Source organism: Geotrypetes seraphini, chromosome 1, assembly GCF_902459505.1.
Source record: "Geotrypetes seraphini chromosome 1, aGeoSer1.1, whole genome shotgun sequence".
NCBI lineage: Eukaryota > Metazoa > Chordata > Amphibia > Gymnophiona > Dermophiidae > Geotrypetes > Geotrypetes seraphini.
The window spans coordinates 319,407,527-319,424,172 of record NC_047084.1 but is presented as its reverse complement, the minus strand read 5'-3'; the positions used below and the strand labels follow the sequence as shown (position 1 = coordinate 319,424,172).

Sequence of the window (16,646 nt, the reverse complement as noted above, 5' to 3'; positions counted from 1 at the left end):
ACTCCATACTAGGCGAAGGTGTTTTCTGTGTTTTGTGTGTTCGAAAGACATGGTTTTCAGTTAGGATTGACTGTGTAGGATTGACCTGTACTAGTCTGGCTTACTTAGTTTTACAGTGGGTGTATTGATGTACTGCTCACTGCAGTATGTAAGATGCTGCCTTTTCCTAGGTACACTCTTGTGTGATGTGTGGATTGTTACTAAAAATCATGTTTTTCATATAAATGGGGTTTTTTTTTCAAAAAATGATTAGCCTCGGGTGTCACATATGCTAGGTACACCACTGCCTTCATAGTTTATATCTAATCCACAAGCCTACAGGGTATGTATCCCTCTGATTCATGACAATTTCACTTCTCATGTTATCTTATCCATTCTTTTTATTATACAACTGCCCAGATAAGCATCATTCTTTGACGTGATTAGACCTTGAAAACTAACGGCAACAGTGTTCTCCCAAGAAATTTTTTCCAGGCATGAAAAACATTTGCTGCATTTAGTGCGCCACAAAAATCATTTGTTCCGTTTAGTGTGCCGGAGTTAAAAATGTTTGAGAGACGCTGCTCTATACCATTTGAAAGATGGCAAATATCTAATTATTCACTTCTAGAATTGGATACTTCTTAAATTTAATAAAAAATTATGGAACAAGTGTCAAACCTTTAAGAAAGGCAGTCATATTGAGCATTGGAAAATAACTAATAATAATTAACTAATACAAATAGTACACATTTAGGGCTCCTTTTACTAGCTGCGATAGTAGTTTTACCAAGTGCTTAGCTCACGCAGAATTGCCGCACGTGCTAGACGCTTAAGCCAGCATTGAGCTGGCGTTAGTTCTAGCCGTGTAGCGCGGCAATTCTGCATGCGCTAAAAACGCTATTGCAGCTTAGTAAAAGGAGCCCTTAATTTTCCCCACCACCAAATTTCCCTGTCCTGCCTGGCTACTTTTTCATGCCACCCGGCTGGAGAAAATTTCTGGGGAGAACACTGATGTCAATCAAAGAAAAAGATCTACTGGTGCAGTCTAAGGTAGACTCCCCTGCTGTCAAGCTACACTGAAACTAGAGAATGACATGGGGATAAATATTTCCCTGTCCCTGCTGGAACTCATTTTCCCATCTCCACAAGTTCTTTTCCTGTCCTTGCCCCATTCCTGCAAGCTCCGCCCTCATCTGCACAAGCCTCAAACACTTTAAAATCATAAGTGGTTAAAGCAGAGCTTACAGGAATGAGGCAGGGACAAGGACAGCGACAAAACTTGTGGGAATGAGGGAATTGAATTCCTGTGGGGACGTTCTTTAACTGAAACAGAAGCTCCATCATAAGAAAGGGGTGGCGGGGAAGGAGAATTAGAAAATAAGGAGGGGGGGGGAAGACGGGTCTAGCATGTGAAGGGAAAGAGGTGAAAACTGGAGAAAAGCAGCAGAAAAATTTCCAATATTCAAATTTTGATATATCTACCATCGACATGTATCTGGTCTGTTTACAATGCTAAAATATAAAACAAAATTTTTAAAAATAAAAAAGGGGTGGTGGGAACAAGGTTAAGACGATTACATTTGACATAAATGATACAGAAGGAGATAGGGGAAGGGAAAAGGAATAATTATATCATAAAATTAAAATAAGAAGAGGTATGAGGGGATGGGAAGGAACATCAGGAAATGGGTGGTCGCTTCATAGAAGCGGTTCTTATGAGAGAAAGGAAGATCGCTTCCGTTGGAAAAGCTATGTTATCTTATTGTTTGGAATGCGTCCTGGAACAAAAAGATTTTGAGATTGGCTTTGAGTTTAAGAGACTTTTCATGGCGGAGGTGGGACGGCATGACTGAAGGAGGTGCCAAGAAAAAAAAATCTGGAATAAGGGGATGGCAGTAGAAGCATGGGGACTGTACAGTAATATTACTCCCTCTTGAAAATTTAGTGACATGCCACTTTTGCTGGAATTCTCAAAGGTTATACCCAAATACAGAAAAACACCCCATGCTAATCAAATTAGCGACATCAATTTCTTAAGCAGAGAAATCTAGTGGTTAGGAAAAGCAGACTGAGTTAGGGAAGCCAGGGATAACATCCCACTAATGCACTTCAACTTTGGGTAGCATAACCTTCAATTTATTCAGCTATAAAATATTGTAAGCCCTTTACAGGGAAATACCTAGCATTCCTGAATATAACTCACCTTAAGTTGCCACTGAAAAGGTGTGAGTGAAATACAAAATAAAAATAAACTTACTTTATCAACATTTTCCTTTAAGCTTTCCTTGAATTTGTCCCTCTCAGTTTGGAGAGTATTTTGTGACTGCTGCAGTTCATTTCGTTCCTGTGTGATAGTACCAAACTCTTCTTGTAACTTCTCTAGCTGCTGTGTGACCTCAAGTTTCTCATCTTCTGTTCTCTTTATTATAGATTCACAAGATGTTAATGTTTCTTGAAGTTGAGTCAATTCACGTGTTAACTTCTGTTGTGCCTGATGAGTTACCTCCTTTTCACAAAGAAGTTGATCCTGCACTGCAGTCTTCTGCTGCAGTTCTTTCTTTACAGAGGATAACTAAACATATGAAGACAACATCAATAAAAGTAAAACCAAAATTGAATTAGCAGAATTGACTTAATTACAAAATAACTTGATTAAACTTCTCATAAAGCAGCTACTTACCGTAACAGGTGTTATCCAGGGACAGCAGGTAGATATTCTCACACATGTGTGACATAACAGACGGAGCCCCGGTACGGACACTTGGAAAGTGGATCAACACTTTAAAAGTTTAGAAAGTTTGCGAAAAGCCCGCACCACACATGCGCGAATGCCTTCCTGCCCTTCCGGTCCCTCGGTTAAGATAAGCCAGCTAAGAAGCCAATCAGGGGAGGTGGGAGGGTTGTGAGAATATCTGCCTGCTGTCACTGCATAAAGCACAGTTACTTATCATAACAGGTGTTATCCCAGGACAAGCAGGCAGATATTCTCTACATGTGGGTGACATCCACGGAGCCCAGTCGAGGACAGTCTTTCAAGCAAACTTGATTGAAGATCTTCAAAATTTGCTAGTGCTGCACCACGCATGCGCGAGTGCCTTCCTGCCCGAGTCAGGGCGTGCGTCTCCTCAGTTCAGATAGCTAGCAAAGAAGCCAACCAGGGTTGCGAGAATATCTGCCTGCTGTCCCTGGATAACACCTGTTACGGTAAGTAACTGTGCTTTATCCCAGGACAAGCATGCAGCATATTCTCTACATGTGGGTGACCTCCAAGCTAACCAGAAAGGGACGGTGGGAAAGTTTTCAATTTAGGAGAACAGATTTTCAAAATAGACTGGCCAAAATGACCGTCACGTCTGGAAAAAGTATCCAGACAGTAGTGAGAGGTGAGTGAATGTATGAACTGAGGACCAAGTGGAAGCCTTGCAGATTTCCGCAATCTGAGTTGACCTTATGCCCCGTGACTCGACCCTGCAGAGGGAGACCAGCCTGAGCATAGCAGAAAGAGATACAAGCAGCCAACCAGTTGGAGATGGTTCGCTTAGAAACAGGACGCCCCAACCAATTTGGATCAAAAGATACGAAAAGTTGAGGAGCAGTCCGATGAGCATTGCAAGTAGAAAGCTAACGCACGCTTATAGTCCAGTGTATGAAGCGCCATTTCACCAGGATGAGAATGAGGCTTCGGAAAAAACACGGGAAGAACAATGGATTGGTTGAGGTGGAAATCTGAAACCATTTTATGCAAGAACTTAGGAAGGGTACGGAGGACCACCTTATCATGATGGAAGACAATAAAAGGTGGATCCGCAACCAAAGCCTGCAACTCACTGACCCTGCGAACAGACGTGAGAGCAATAAGGAACACCACCTTCCAAGTGAGATACTTCAAATGAGCCCTATCAATCGGCTCAAATGGAGGCTTCATCAACTGAGCAAGGACCACATTGAGATCCCAAACCACCGGAGGAGGTTTGAGCGGAAGATGGACATTGAACTGGGAAACCAGATCCTTCATGATCTGGGAAACCAGAGGATGAATGAGAGAGGTTTACCGTCCACCGGCTGATGAAAAGCCGCAATGGCACCGAGGTGGACTCTAATAGATGTTGATTTGAGCCCAGCCCGAGACAAGTGCAGCAGATAATCCAGCACCGAAGACAAGGAAGCAGATTGCGATTCCTTGTGATGCATAGCACACCAAGAAGAAAATCTAGTCCACTTCTGAGTGTAACACTTCCTAGTGGATTGTTTCCAAGAAGCCTCGAGAACATCCTGTACAGATTGTGAAAACTGGAATAAGGCAATCATGTCGAGAGGAACCAAGCTGTTAAGTGTAGAGACTGCAGGTTGGGATGAAGCAGAGAACCTTGACTCGGAGTAAGCAGAGAAGAAAAAACAGATAGAAGCAGAGGCTCCCTGGCACTGAGTTGAAGCAGAAGGGAAAACCATGATTGTCTGGGCCACCGAGGAGCTATCAGAATCATGATGGCGTTGGCTGACTTGAGCATGACGAGAGTCTTCAGAATTAGAGGGAATGGAGGGAACACATAAAGAAACGGGTTCGTCCAATCCAGAAGGAAAGCATCCGCCTCGAGTCGGTGAGGAGAGTAAATCCTTGAGCAGAAACAAGGCAACTTGTGGTTGAGGGGGGACGCAAACAGATCTATCTGCGGAGTCCCCCACCGAGCACACACCTGACCCAAAGTCGAGGAACAGAGTGTCCATTTGTGAGGTTGCAGAAGGCAGCTCAATTTGTCTGCTAGACAGTTCTGCTGGCCCTGAATGTAGACCGCTCTGAGAAAGATGTTGCGACGTATTGCCCAATCCCAAATCTTCAGAGCTTCTCGGCAAAGAGAGACAGGGAACCTGTACTTCCCTGCTTGTTGACATAATACATGGCCACCTGGTTGTCCATCCGAACCAGGATTACGTGGTCTTGAAGTAGATGACCAAAGGCTTTCAGAGCATTGAAAATGGCTCGAAGCTCCAGCAGATTTATGTGACAGCGACAATCCGTGCTGGACCAATGGCCTTGGGTACGGAAACTGTCGAGGTGAGTCCCCCATGCGTACGCGGACGAGTCTGTTGTGAGGACCTTCTGCGGAGGGGGCCTGTGAAACAGAAAACCTCTGGAAAGATTGGAAGAGCATCCATCAGCGGAGAGATCATCTCAACAAAGGAGTCACTGCAGTGTTGAGAGACGGGATCTCGATCCTGCCGCCATTGCGATGCCAGAGTCCACTGAGGAACTTGGAGGTGAAGTCTGGCAAAAGGAGTCACATGAATGGTGGAGGCCATGTGACCCAGCAGGACCATCATGTGCCTGGCTGAAACAGTCGACAGAAGAGAAACCCTCTGCCAAAGGCGAATGAGGGCCTCCAGACGAGGTCGAGGTAGGAAGGAGCGGAGTCGAAGCGTGTCCAGCACCGCTCCAATGAATTGAAGAGACAGAGAGGGACACAGCTTGGACTTGGGGAAGTTGACCTCGAAGCCCAGACTTTGATAGTCTGTTGGGTTGCTGCAATAACCTCCAGTCGAGACGGCGCTTTGATGAGCCAATTGTCGAGGTACGGAAACACCTGAAGACCCTGCGCAGGGTCGCTGCGCAGGGTCGCTGCCACAACGAGGCAGTTTGTGAAGACTCTCGGGGATGATGCAAGTCCAAAAGGAAGAACTCGATACTGGAAATCTGCGAGAGGCTGGATGAATCGGGATGCAAGTGTAAGCTTCTTTGAGATCCAGCGAGCAAAACCAATCCCTCTCGTCTATCAGTGGGTACAACATGGAAAGGGAGAGCATGCGAAACTTTTCTTTGACAAGAAATTTGTTTACTGCCCTGAGATCCAGAATAGGATGCAGGTTTCCGATCTTCTTGGAGACTAGAAAATACCAGGAGTAAAACCCCGTGTCTCGTTGGCACAAAGGAACCTCCTCGACCACCTGAAGGCAAATGAGAGCCTAAGCCTCCCGAAGAAGAACGGAAGTTGTGACCTGTTGGAAGGACACTCTCTTGGAGGCAGGTCTGGTGGTACACGCAGAAACCAAAGTGAGTACCCTTCTTGGATGATGATGAGCACCCAGAGGTCCGATGTAAACATCTCCCACTGATGACAGAAAAGACTGAGACGATCACCTATGGGCAGGAGAGAAGGTTGATGGACGTAAGGGGGCGGTATGCTCAGACCAGGATTGTCAAAAGGACGGCGCTGGTTTAGCTGCCACAGGGGCCTGAGACTTTTGGGGGCTCCTTTGCTGCTGCTGATGTGTGGGCGGCGGATGGGAAAACGCAGGCATAGACTTCTGGGGATAGCGCCGGGGAGGGAGTTTGTACGACTTAGGAGGAGGTGAAGGACGTTTCATGCTCCGAGAGGCATTTGGAGCCGCCTCGATGGAGTTAAACAGCTCGTTGACCAAGCAAGGAAGATTCGCCGGACAATCTTGTAAGTTAGGGTCCATGTCCACTATGCGCAGCCAGGCCAAGCAACGCATAGCTACCGCAAAGGCCGTAACCCTCGATGATAATTCAAAAGCATCATACATGGCCTGGAGCATAAAGAGACGAATCTGAGAAAGAGAGTCTTCTGAAGCTGGCGGAACTCTGGCAGGTGGTGAGCCGCCAAATCAGCATGGAAAGACGGCATGGTCTTAATGCAGTGCTTGAAGTAGGACGTAAAGTTGAAATTATAATTGAGGACCCTGTTCGCCATCATCGAGTTCTGGTACAGACGACGGCTAAACTTGTCCATGGTACGCCCCTCCCTGCCCAGGGTGACAGAAGCATAGACCTTGGATGGGTGAGACTTCTTTAAAGAAGATTCCAGAACCAAAGACTGATGGGACAACTACTCCTTCTCAAACTCCTTGCACGGAACCGGAAGAAAGTCTGTTTCAAGACTGGGTTCAGCGGGAGGCACAGAGATTCCCTGGGCGGATGAGGAAGCTGCATCTCTGCCAAATATTCTGGGGTATATCTGGATTCAAACTGGAGATCTAGCTGAAGAGCCTTACCCATGTCAAAGACAAACCTGGTAAAGGAGGACGCCTTGGAAGAGGAAGGCCCCTCCGGAGACAACGAGGATCTGGACCTCGGGCCCGCTGAGGAGGGAGAAGCCTCCCTCGAATGTTGAGCAGGTATATCCGTATCCAATAACAGGGACACCGAGGAGGCTCTGCTAAGAGACAGCAGAGGCGTCGAAGAATGCTTACGCTTGAATTGCCTGGAAGGAGAAGACCCCGGAGTCCAAGGAATGGAAACTGCGGGGCAAGCCTCAGAGAGCCCTGGGAGGAAGGAACCCTACGGAACGGCTTTGAGGAGGGGGGGTCCTCAACCTCGATTTGCTTCGACTCCGAGACCGAGGAGATGTGGAAGACAGCCGAGGCCAGGACCCAAGCCCATGCTGCACGGAGGCATCGACGGACCTCAAGACCTGAAGCACTGGAGACCGTCCCCTCCGAGGAGGGGAGTCCCTCGGCCGCTTGGTGGGCAGGTGCCTTGAGGACGAGGCACGCTTCAAAAGGTGCTTCGATCGAGGCCTGGCGGCCAGCGACTCAGGCCTTGAAGGATGTGGAGAAGAGTCACTCAAGGACAAGCGGCAAGATTGGCTCGCAGGAAGCAGGTTCGAGGCAGGGGCAAGCTGGGCCAAGACGGAGCAGATTTGCGGGGTCAGGATGGCCTTAAGCATATCCTCAAACATAGGCACCGAAACCAATGGATCTGGCTGGACAGGTGCAGCAGTGCATTCCAATGAGGGTGATCGAGGAAGAGTATTCCCCGTTGCTTGGAGGCACGCTTGGAGGGAGGTCTCTTAGAGGCTGGTAGGACTGCACTCACTGCCTGGGTTGCCAGAGACTCCGTGGAAGGCTTCTTCAGTAGGGAACCTGAAGGAGGAAGAAGAGACTTACCCGAGGACGGGGCCTTAACAGGCATGGCAGATGGGGCCTTCGAGGCTGAGGGCAACATGATAGAGGCCGAGGCCGTTACCGGGGCCGAGGTTGAGGTCTTGTCCTCCGGCTGCTCCATAGTGCCAAAGAGCTCGAGGATCCGGGCATGCTGCCTATAAGGGTCCGCAGTTGGAGAGTGGCACAACGCGGGTAGGACTTGGTCTGGTGGTTGGAGCCCAGGCACTGTATGCACCAACGATGGAGGTCGATAATCAAAATCACCTGACCACACTGAATGCACTTCTTAAATCCGGTAACAGGCCGGGACATAGGAAAAAAGGCCAGCCGCACAGCGACTGACTGAAACAAAACAATAAGCAAGCCACGGTGCAAGAAGGCACTTAGATTCGACGCAGAGCTGAGAGACAGGACTTTCTGGCTTTGCCGAAAACCAAGAACTGAGGCCACGTTGAGGAGACGCACGCCCTGACTCAGGCAGGAAGGCACTCACGCATGCGTAGTGCAGCACTAACAAACTTTGAAGATCTTCAATCAAGTTTGCTTGAAAGGCTGTCCACGATGGGGCTCTGTGGATGACATCACCCACATGTAGAGAATATGCTGCCTGCTTGTCCTGGGATAACAACTGTTACGGTAAGTAACTGTCCTTTATCCCAAAACAAACAGGCAGCAAATTCTCACACATGGGTGACTCCAAGCTAACCAGAATGGGATGGTGGGAGTGTTGGCCTTTAAGAAAATAAATTTTGTAAAACTGACTTGCCGAAGAAGTGCCCATTCCGTCTGCAGAAAGACTCCGGACAATAATGCTAAGTGAAAGTATGAACTGAGGCCAGGTGGCAGCTTTACAGATTTCCTCAATAGACGTTGATCTGAGGAAAGCTACAGAAGCTGCCATAGCTCGGATTTTGTGTGCTATGACACGACTCTCCAGATGCAGTCCAGTCTGAGCACAGCAGAATGATATACAGGCAGCCAGCCAGTTGGAAATCGTTCTCTTGGAAACAGGATGGCCTAACTTGTTAGGATCAAATGAGATGAAAAGTTGGGGAGATTTCTATGTGGCTTTGTCCTGTCGATGTAATAGGCCAAAGCACGTTTATAGTCCAGAGTGTGCGGTGCCATTTCTCCTGCATGAGAATGAGGCTTAGGGAAAAAACCTGGGAGAACAATTGACTAATTAAGATGAAACTCCGTGACAACTTTCGGTAGAAACTTTGGATGTGTGCGTAGAACCACTTTTTCATGGTGAAAAACTGTGAAGGGTGGATCTGCCCCCAACGCCTGCAACTCACTGACCCTCCTGGCATAAGTGAGCGAGATAAGAAAAACAACTTTCCAGGTAAGAAACTTGAAATGAGCTGTGGCCATTGGTTCAAATGGTGGCTTCATCAACCTGGAAAGAACTACATTATTGTCCCAGGCTACAGGAGGAGGTTTGAGAGGTGGTTTAACATTGAAAAGTCCTTTCATGAATCTGGAGACCCAAGGATAAGCAGTAAGAGGTTTGCCCTCGACTGGCATGTGAAAAGCTGTAATAGCACTGATGGACTCTGATAGTTGAAGATTTGAGTCCAGAGTCAGACAGATGAAGAAGATAATCCAACACGAAGTCCACTGACAAGGAAGTTGGATCGTGATGATGAAGAAGACATCAGGAAGAAAAAGAGTACACTTTTGTTGATAACATTGTTGAGTGGCTGGCTTCCTGGAGGTGTCAATAATATGTCTAACAGGCTGCAAAAGATGTAATTCAGAAAGATTCAACCCGAGAGAAACCAAGCTGTCAGGTGTAACGATTGCAGGTTGGGATGTAAAAGAGATCCTTGATTCTGAGTAAGCAGAGTAGAAAAAATTGGAAGATGCATTGACTCCCTGGAGCTGAGTTGAAGTAGAAGAGAGAACCAATGCTGTCTGGGCAACCCAGGAGCAGCTGACTCTCACTTGAGTTTGAAGAGTTTAACATGAGAGGAGTTGGAGGGAATGCTTAGAGAACGAGGCTCATTCAATTCAGCAGAAATGCATCAGCTTCTAGATGGAGAGGTGAGTAAAGTCTGGAGCAAAACTGAGGCAACTTGTGATTGTGGGGAGCTGCAAATAAGTCCACTTGTGGAGTGCCCCATTGAGAAAAGATTGGAAGAAGAGCTGCAGAGTTGAAAGTCCATTCATGAGGTTGAAGAATTCTGCTGAGGTTGTCTGCTTGGGAATTCTTTTCCCATTGAATGTAGACAGCCTTTAAGAAAAGGTTGCACGCAGTCACCCAAAGCCATATTTTCTGGGCTTCCTGACATAACAGGAGACACCCTGTATCTCCTTGCTTGTTTATGTAGTACATTGCTACTTGATTGTGCTAAGCAGGAGGACTTGAGGGCACAAAAGATGTTGGAAAGCCTTGAGGGCATATACATCGCCCTGAGCTCTAGGAAATTGATGTGAAATTTCTGTTCCCTGTGGATCTTGGGTTTGAAGACCGTCCATATATGCTCCCCAAGCATAAGGAGATGCATCCATCGTGATCACCTTTTGATGAGGAGGCAAGTGGAAAAGGAGACCTCTGGATAGATTGGAAGAGGTCATCCACCATTGAAGTGACTGCAGAAAAGATGATATTACAGAGATATGCTGTGAGAGACGATCTGTTGCTTCAGACAACTGAGACGCAAGGGTCCACTAAGGAATGCGAATATGTAGCCTTGCCAATGGTGTCACATGCACTGTTGAAGCTATGTGGCCGAAGAGAACCATCATGTGTCTCACAGAGATGGTCTGAACATCTGTTGACAGAGGTTGAAGAAAGCATGCAGGCGATTTGGAGGGAGAAATGCTCTCATGAGATAGCCCCAATGAACTGAAGATGGTGAGGTGGACTGAGGTTGGATTTGAGGAAATTGACTTTGAATCCCAAAGCTTGGAGAAAGGAAATGGTCTGAGATGTTGCTAGAGCCACCTCCTGAGCTGAAGAAGCTTTGATCAACCAGTCATCCAGGTAAGGAAAGACTTGTGAAGACCATGGGATTGGAGAAATGCGACCACTACAATCAGGCACTTCGTGAAGACTCTGGGAGAAGATGCCAGGCCAAAAGGAAGGACCTTGTACTGATAGTGATGCTGATTCACCTGAAAACGGAGATATTTCCTGGAAGCCAGATGGATTGGAATACAAGTGTAGGCTTCCTTGAGATCCAGAAAGGAAAGCCAGACGTTCTGATCCAGAAGTGGATAAAGCAGGGCAAGGGCGAACATCCGGAATTTCTCCTCGACTAGAAATTTGTTGAGATCTCCGAGATCCAGAATGGGTCGCAGTCCTCCCTTCTTTTTTGGAACTAAGCAATAGCGGGAGTAGAATCCCTCATGTTGTTCAGATAGAGGAACTTCTTCAATGGCATTTAGAAGGAAGAGGGATTGAATCTCCTGAAGGAGAAGGGGACTGTGCAGGGCCCGAAATAGACTCTCTTGGAGGATGATCCAGAGGCAGGGTATGAAAATGGAGAGCATACCTCTGACGAATGATATCTAGAACCCAGAGATCTGTGGTGATGAGCTCCCAACAATTGATGTAATGTTGAAGCCGCCTTCCGATCGGCTGAGGCAGAGATTGGAGAATGGGAACTGTGGCTATGTTCCTGAGAAACACGTCAAAAAAGCTGTGTAGGCTTTGGTTGAACAGCCTATTTAGGTTGATGACATGGTTGCTACTTTTGCTTCTTAGGTTGAGGAGGAGCAGGCTTAGCAGTATAGCTGCGCTGGTAAGAAGAAGCAGGCTTGAAAGCTCGAGGAGTTTGAGGCTTCTTCGTTTTGATTAATGTGTCTCATGGGCAGAGAGCTTCTGAGTGGCTGTGTCCTTAGATGGTCCAAAAAGCTCATCCCCTAGGCAGGGAGCGTTGGTCAACCGATCCTGATGGTTAACATCTAGCTCAGAGACACGAAGCCATGTCAAGCATCACATAGCTACCAACATGGCTGCTGCTCATGAGGTGAGCTTGAAAGTGTCATAAGTACTGCGGACCATATACTTCCGCAGTTGGAAAGCAAAAGCAATGAGCTGTTGGAACGCCTGTGACTTGCATGACGGAATGTACTTTTGAAAAGTTGAAAACTGATCAGATGTTTCAAGTAAAAAGAAAAATGAAAATTATAATTTCCAGCTCGGTTGGCCAACATTGCATTCTGATAAAGGCGTTTGCCAAATTTGTCTATTACCCTACCCTCTCTGCCAGGAGTACAAATGCATAGACACTAGCTCCGGAAGACTTTTTTTAAAAAGTGGATTCTACAACCAGAGATTCATGGAGGAGTTGTGGTTTGGTAAAACCTGGGAGAGAAACCACCCTGTACAAAGATTCCAACTTTTTAGGAGCCACTGGAATGGAGAGAGGAGTTGAGGTTCTTGTAGAAAGTCTCTCTTAAGATGTCATTGAGTGGGAGCTTCAGCAGGTTTTTAGGTTGGTCGTAATCCAAAGCCTCAAAGAACTGTTTACTTTGCTTAGAGTCCGCTTCCAGTGGAATGGAAAGGTCTTCAGACATTTGTCGAAGAAATTTTGAAAAAGAGGACTGCTCAGAAATAGAAGCGGGTCCTTGAGAATATCGAGGTGAACCTGAACCAGAAGAATTCTCATCATCAGTGGAGAGTGATTCCTGCTCAGAGTCTCCAAATAAGTCAGAATCCTGGATGGAATGAGGACGGTGTCAAAGACTCGGTGTTGAAGCTTCGAGGTGCTTGATCTTGCGAGAGGCCTTCCGTGACCGCACCGGAGTCACCTCTCTAGATGTTTGCGTCAAGGACTGGTGCTATGAAGATGGAACAATTGACTACTGTGTCGATCTTCGCACTGGTGGTGGAGCATCAGATTGAGGTCCGGTGGTGTTGTGAGTTGCTCAAACTGGACCTGCACTGGGAGAGTCGGTGTCAACATGGGCATAAGCTGCGTTGGCACCAACATTTGGAAATGCTCACCCAATTTCTCCCTAAGCAAATTATAAATTTTTTGCTTGAGGGAGAGCACTAGTACCATTGGCTTTTTCGCTGGTACCACTGATCCAGCATTCCAGTTCGGTGATGAGGCGGCCATTGTCAAAGCACTCGCCAAAATTGGGATCGGGCACTTACAGGACTTCTTCGAGGTCGGCATGACTTGACTCAGTGCTATTTTGACCTGAGTCCCAGATGGAGTAGGGGAAGGCTCCTTAGCCAGCTTACCCATTAGATGTTGCGACACTGGAGCTATGCCTGTCGGTGTCGATATGTGTGGTGTCGGTAGCAATGTCGGCTCCCCTTCCATAGCGACACTGAACAGTTGTTGTTGAAGAAGGCAATTTTTCAAAGTTCTCTTCTGTAGTGAGGAGCAATGCATACAGGTTTTAGGATGGTGCTCTGGCCCTAAACACTGGAGACACCAGTGATGAGGGTCAGTCAGAGATGGGCCGATCACAGCAACCGCTCTTCTTGAATCCCGTCAGCAGGGAACACTACCTCGGCCAAATAGGCCCCACTGGGCCAGAACCTGTGAGGGAGAAAAGTTTATTTTTTTTTTTTTTTAAACCAAAATGTAAGTTAAAGAAAAAAAAATAAAATAACACGAAAATGACTTTAAAAAGTCACTAACGCAAGAGCAGGAAAGCAAAAAAGTTTTCAACGGCCATTGAAACGCGTCTTCTTAGCTCTGCAGAAACTAAGGAACTGAGGGACCGTGCACCTACGTCGGGTGGGAAGGCATTCGCCCATGCACGGTGCGGGTTAATCGTGAAATTTCTAAACTCTTAAATTTGCAATCCACTTTCCAAGTGTCCGTACCGGGGCTCCAGTGACATCATCAAGTGTGAGAATATGCTGCCTGCTTGTCCTGGGATAATAAAAACTACCATAATCTATCTTCACTTCAGAACGGCCCAGTGGTTTCTTGGCAGTATGTTTCAGCCACTCTAAAAATAAAACATCTAGATTCAATTAGTCTGGACCCTGCTCTTTGAAAAGGTGGGAGTTAGTATGCTCTAAAGCAGTGGTCTCAAATTCAAACCCTTTGCAGGGCCACATTTTTGATTTGTAAGTACTTGGAGGGCCTCAGAAAAAATAGTTAATGTCTTATTAAACAAATAACAATTTTGCATGAGGTAAAACTCTTTATAGTTTATAAATCTTTCCTTTTGACTAAGTCTTAATAATAATATTGCAATTTATGGAGAAGGAGCTAATTCAAAATGGCGATCTGAAAGAGCCCAATTGAACGCTCCTGATTTACCCGATGGTTAAACGGAAATCTAAAACCTGGGTTTACCCTTCTGAACCCGGGTTACAACCACAATTACCTGGACCAATGGATGCGTTCGTCGAGCGCGGGCCTAAACCAGAGCTGGATGAGAAAGCCTTGGCGGGAAGGGGAGAGATATCGGAGAACCCTCTAACTTCCTTTGAGGTGGCCAGCCTCTATCCGGAGGAGTGCAGGACGCTGGCGCAGCCACTCCCCAATCCACTGTTGCAATACACTGTGGTTGAGGGGAGTTCAGCGGTACCTTCAGTGAGCTCTGAAGGGGAGGAGGAAGAACAAGCGCTATGGAGAATAACAACCACTTCAGGATTACAACAGCAGACACGAGGGAACTTGGAATCTGTAGGGGAGAAGCAGACTCACCCCTGTTGAATTTGCCAGCAGGTACTGTGAAACTCAAAGAAATGGAATTTAAATTTATTCCCTTACAAAAGCCCCCAGTTGTAGACTTAAATTCTATCTGGGAAGCAATTTCAAGTTTACAAACTTCCCTGGGAATTCAATTACAAACATTACCATCTCAATGTTCTGGGATACTTTTGGAGACGCTGACATTACAACAAAGAGCGGGCAAGTTAGAGAAACAAACTCTAGATCAGGAAAAAAATGTTGAAACTAATGGGAGCACAAAATCAATTTCTTATAAAAGAAAATGGGAATATTAATTTCAAGCTAGAAATCCTGGAAAATATAACAAGGAGACAGAATTTGAGAGTAATTAATTTTCCCAAATCACCTGTGGTTCCTGCATTGGAAATGTTTAAACGCTACCTTTTGGAGATTTTAAAAGTTCCGCAAAATTCTTTTCCACCTATTTCAAAAATATACTATATCTCCATGGGGAAGAAGAAAACTTCAGAAGATCAGCAAGAATCTGTAATGGATGTATTGGACATGACAAACTTATTAGAAACAGAGACAGAACAGATAAGCACACTATTTGTTCAGTTAGCTTTAGATTCAGACAGAGAATGGCTTTTGAAGATGTTTTTTAAGTATAAAGATGTAATGTTTCTGAATCATAAAATTAGGATGTACCCGGATGTGTCTAGATTAACTCAAAAAAAGAGGAAACAGTTTTTGTTATTGAGACCCCAGGTTTTAAAATTGGGCGCAACATTTGTACTAAGATTTCCATGCAAATGTTTGATTAACTTTAAAGGAGTTAGATATATTTTCTTTCATTCTTCGCAGCTATCTAGATTTATTATGGATAAAGAGGTTAGGACAGCTAGTACCCCTATAGAGGAACAAGGATAAGTGCTCACAGTTAATACATTAGATCCACTTAAGATCTTCCATTTATATTACCTATGAATTAATTTTTCTTTGAATTATGCTCGATTTTGAAACTCCTTCTCCAATATTGTGGACTGACAAACAGTTGAAAGAAAAATGTTCATTTTTCCTTTATTGTTTCCAATAATTATTTGTATTTCCATGGATGCTGTTGATTACAATATGATTGTTTATCATAAAAAAATGTGAAATTCAATAAAGAATAAATAGTAAAAAATAAAATAATAATAAAATTGTAATTTATAGCTAAAGAGACATGATCAAGAAACTTTTATTTTACTTTTGTGATTATGATAAACATACCAAAGGCCTCAAAATAGTATCTGGCGGGCTATATGTGGCCCCTGGGCCGTAAATTTGAGACCACTGCTCTAAAGGCAGTGCTCACAGTTACTAGGGAAAATGAGGGAATTGGTGAGTATATAACATAGCCAGTAATCAGCATCAGGATGAATGCAAACTGAGTTGCAGACAAGGCCATGGTGCCTAGCAATTGATTACTGCTTTAATGGCAGAATATGGGGGTCCAGCATAAAATGGACAAACCTTCCAAGTAGTAACAAATGAAGTTCTACTATGCTTAGTAGGAAAAATTGTACATGGCATTAGACCAGGGATATCAAATGTCGGTGCTTGAGGGCAGCAAACCAGTCGGGTTTTCAGGATTTCCCAATGAATATGCATGAGATCTAGTAGCATACCATGAAAGCAGTGCATGCAAATAGATCTCATGCATATTCATTGGGGAAATCCTGAAAACAGGGCTGGATTGCGGCCCTCGAGGACAGACATTTGACACCCCTGCATTAGACTGCTGTGCAAAAATCTAAACTAAAAGTCCTACAGGAAGCCATACACTAAAGTATACTATGATAGGGCAAAAATGCCATGCAGCTGTGTTGTAGAATACCTTCTCTTGCAGAGATGTTGCTTCTTGAACTTCTCTTGACTTCTCTTCCATAGACTCAGATAATTTTGAAATCTGTATTCTCAGCTCATTTACTAACTGTTTCTGCTGATTAAGATTATCTTGGGTTGTTCTCAGTTCATCTTGAATTTTAACAGACTGAAAGAGAAAATATTTGTTTTCTGTTTCAACATTGTAAGGCTTCATAATATGAAAACTCATTTACAGTTAAAGATGACATCTAGTATATTATCTAATTTTTTATGGTTTTAGATAAAAAGCTGTATACATAC

The 16,646-nt window shown here is 45.2% G+C and overlaps 1 protein-coding gene across 1 annotated transcript in view; it reads right to left on the bottom strand.

Annotated features, from left to right (window-relative positions):
• The window catches only part of CENPE (centromere protein E), a 539,120-nt gene that overhangs the window by 209,979 nt on the left and 312,495 nt on the right, over positions 1-16,646 (bottom strand). Inside the window, exons 32-33 of the mRNA XM_033956806.1 lie at positions 16,357-16,512; positions 2,240-2,554 (exon numbers count right to left, since the gene is read on the bottom strand). Of these exons, the coding sequence (XP_033812697.1) occupies positions 2,240-2,554; positions 16,357-16,512 (471 nt within the window). The remainder of the gene's footprint in view (positions 1-2,239; positions 2,555-16,356; positions 16,513-16,646) is intronic.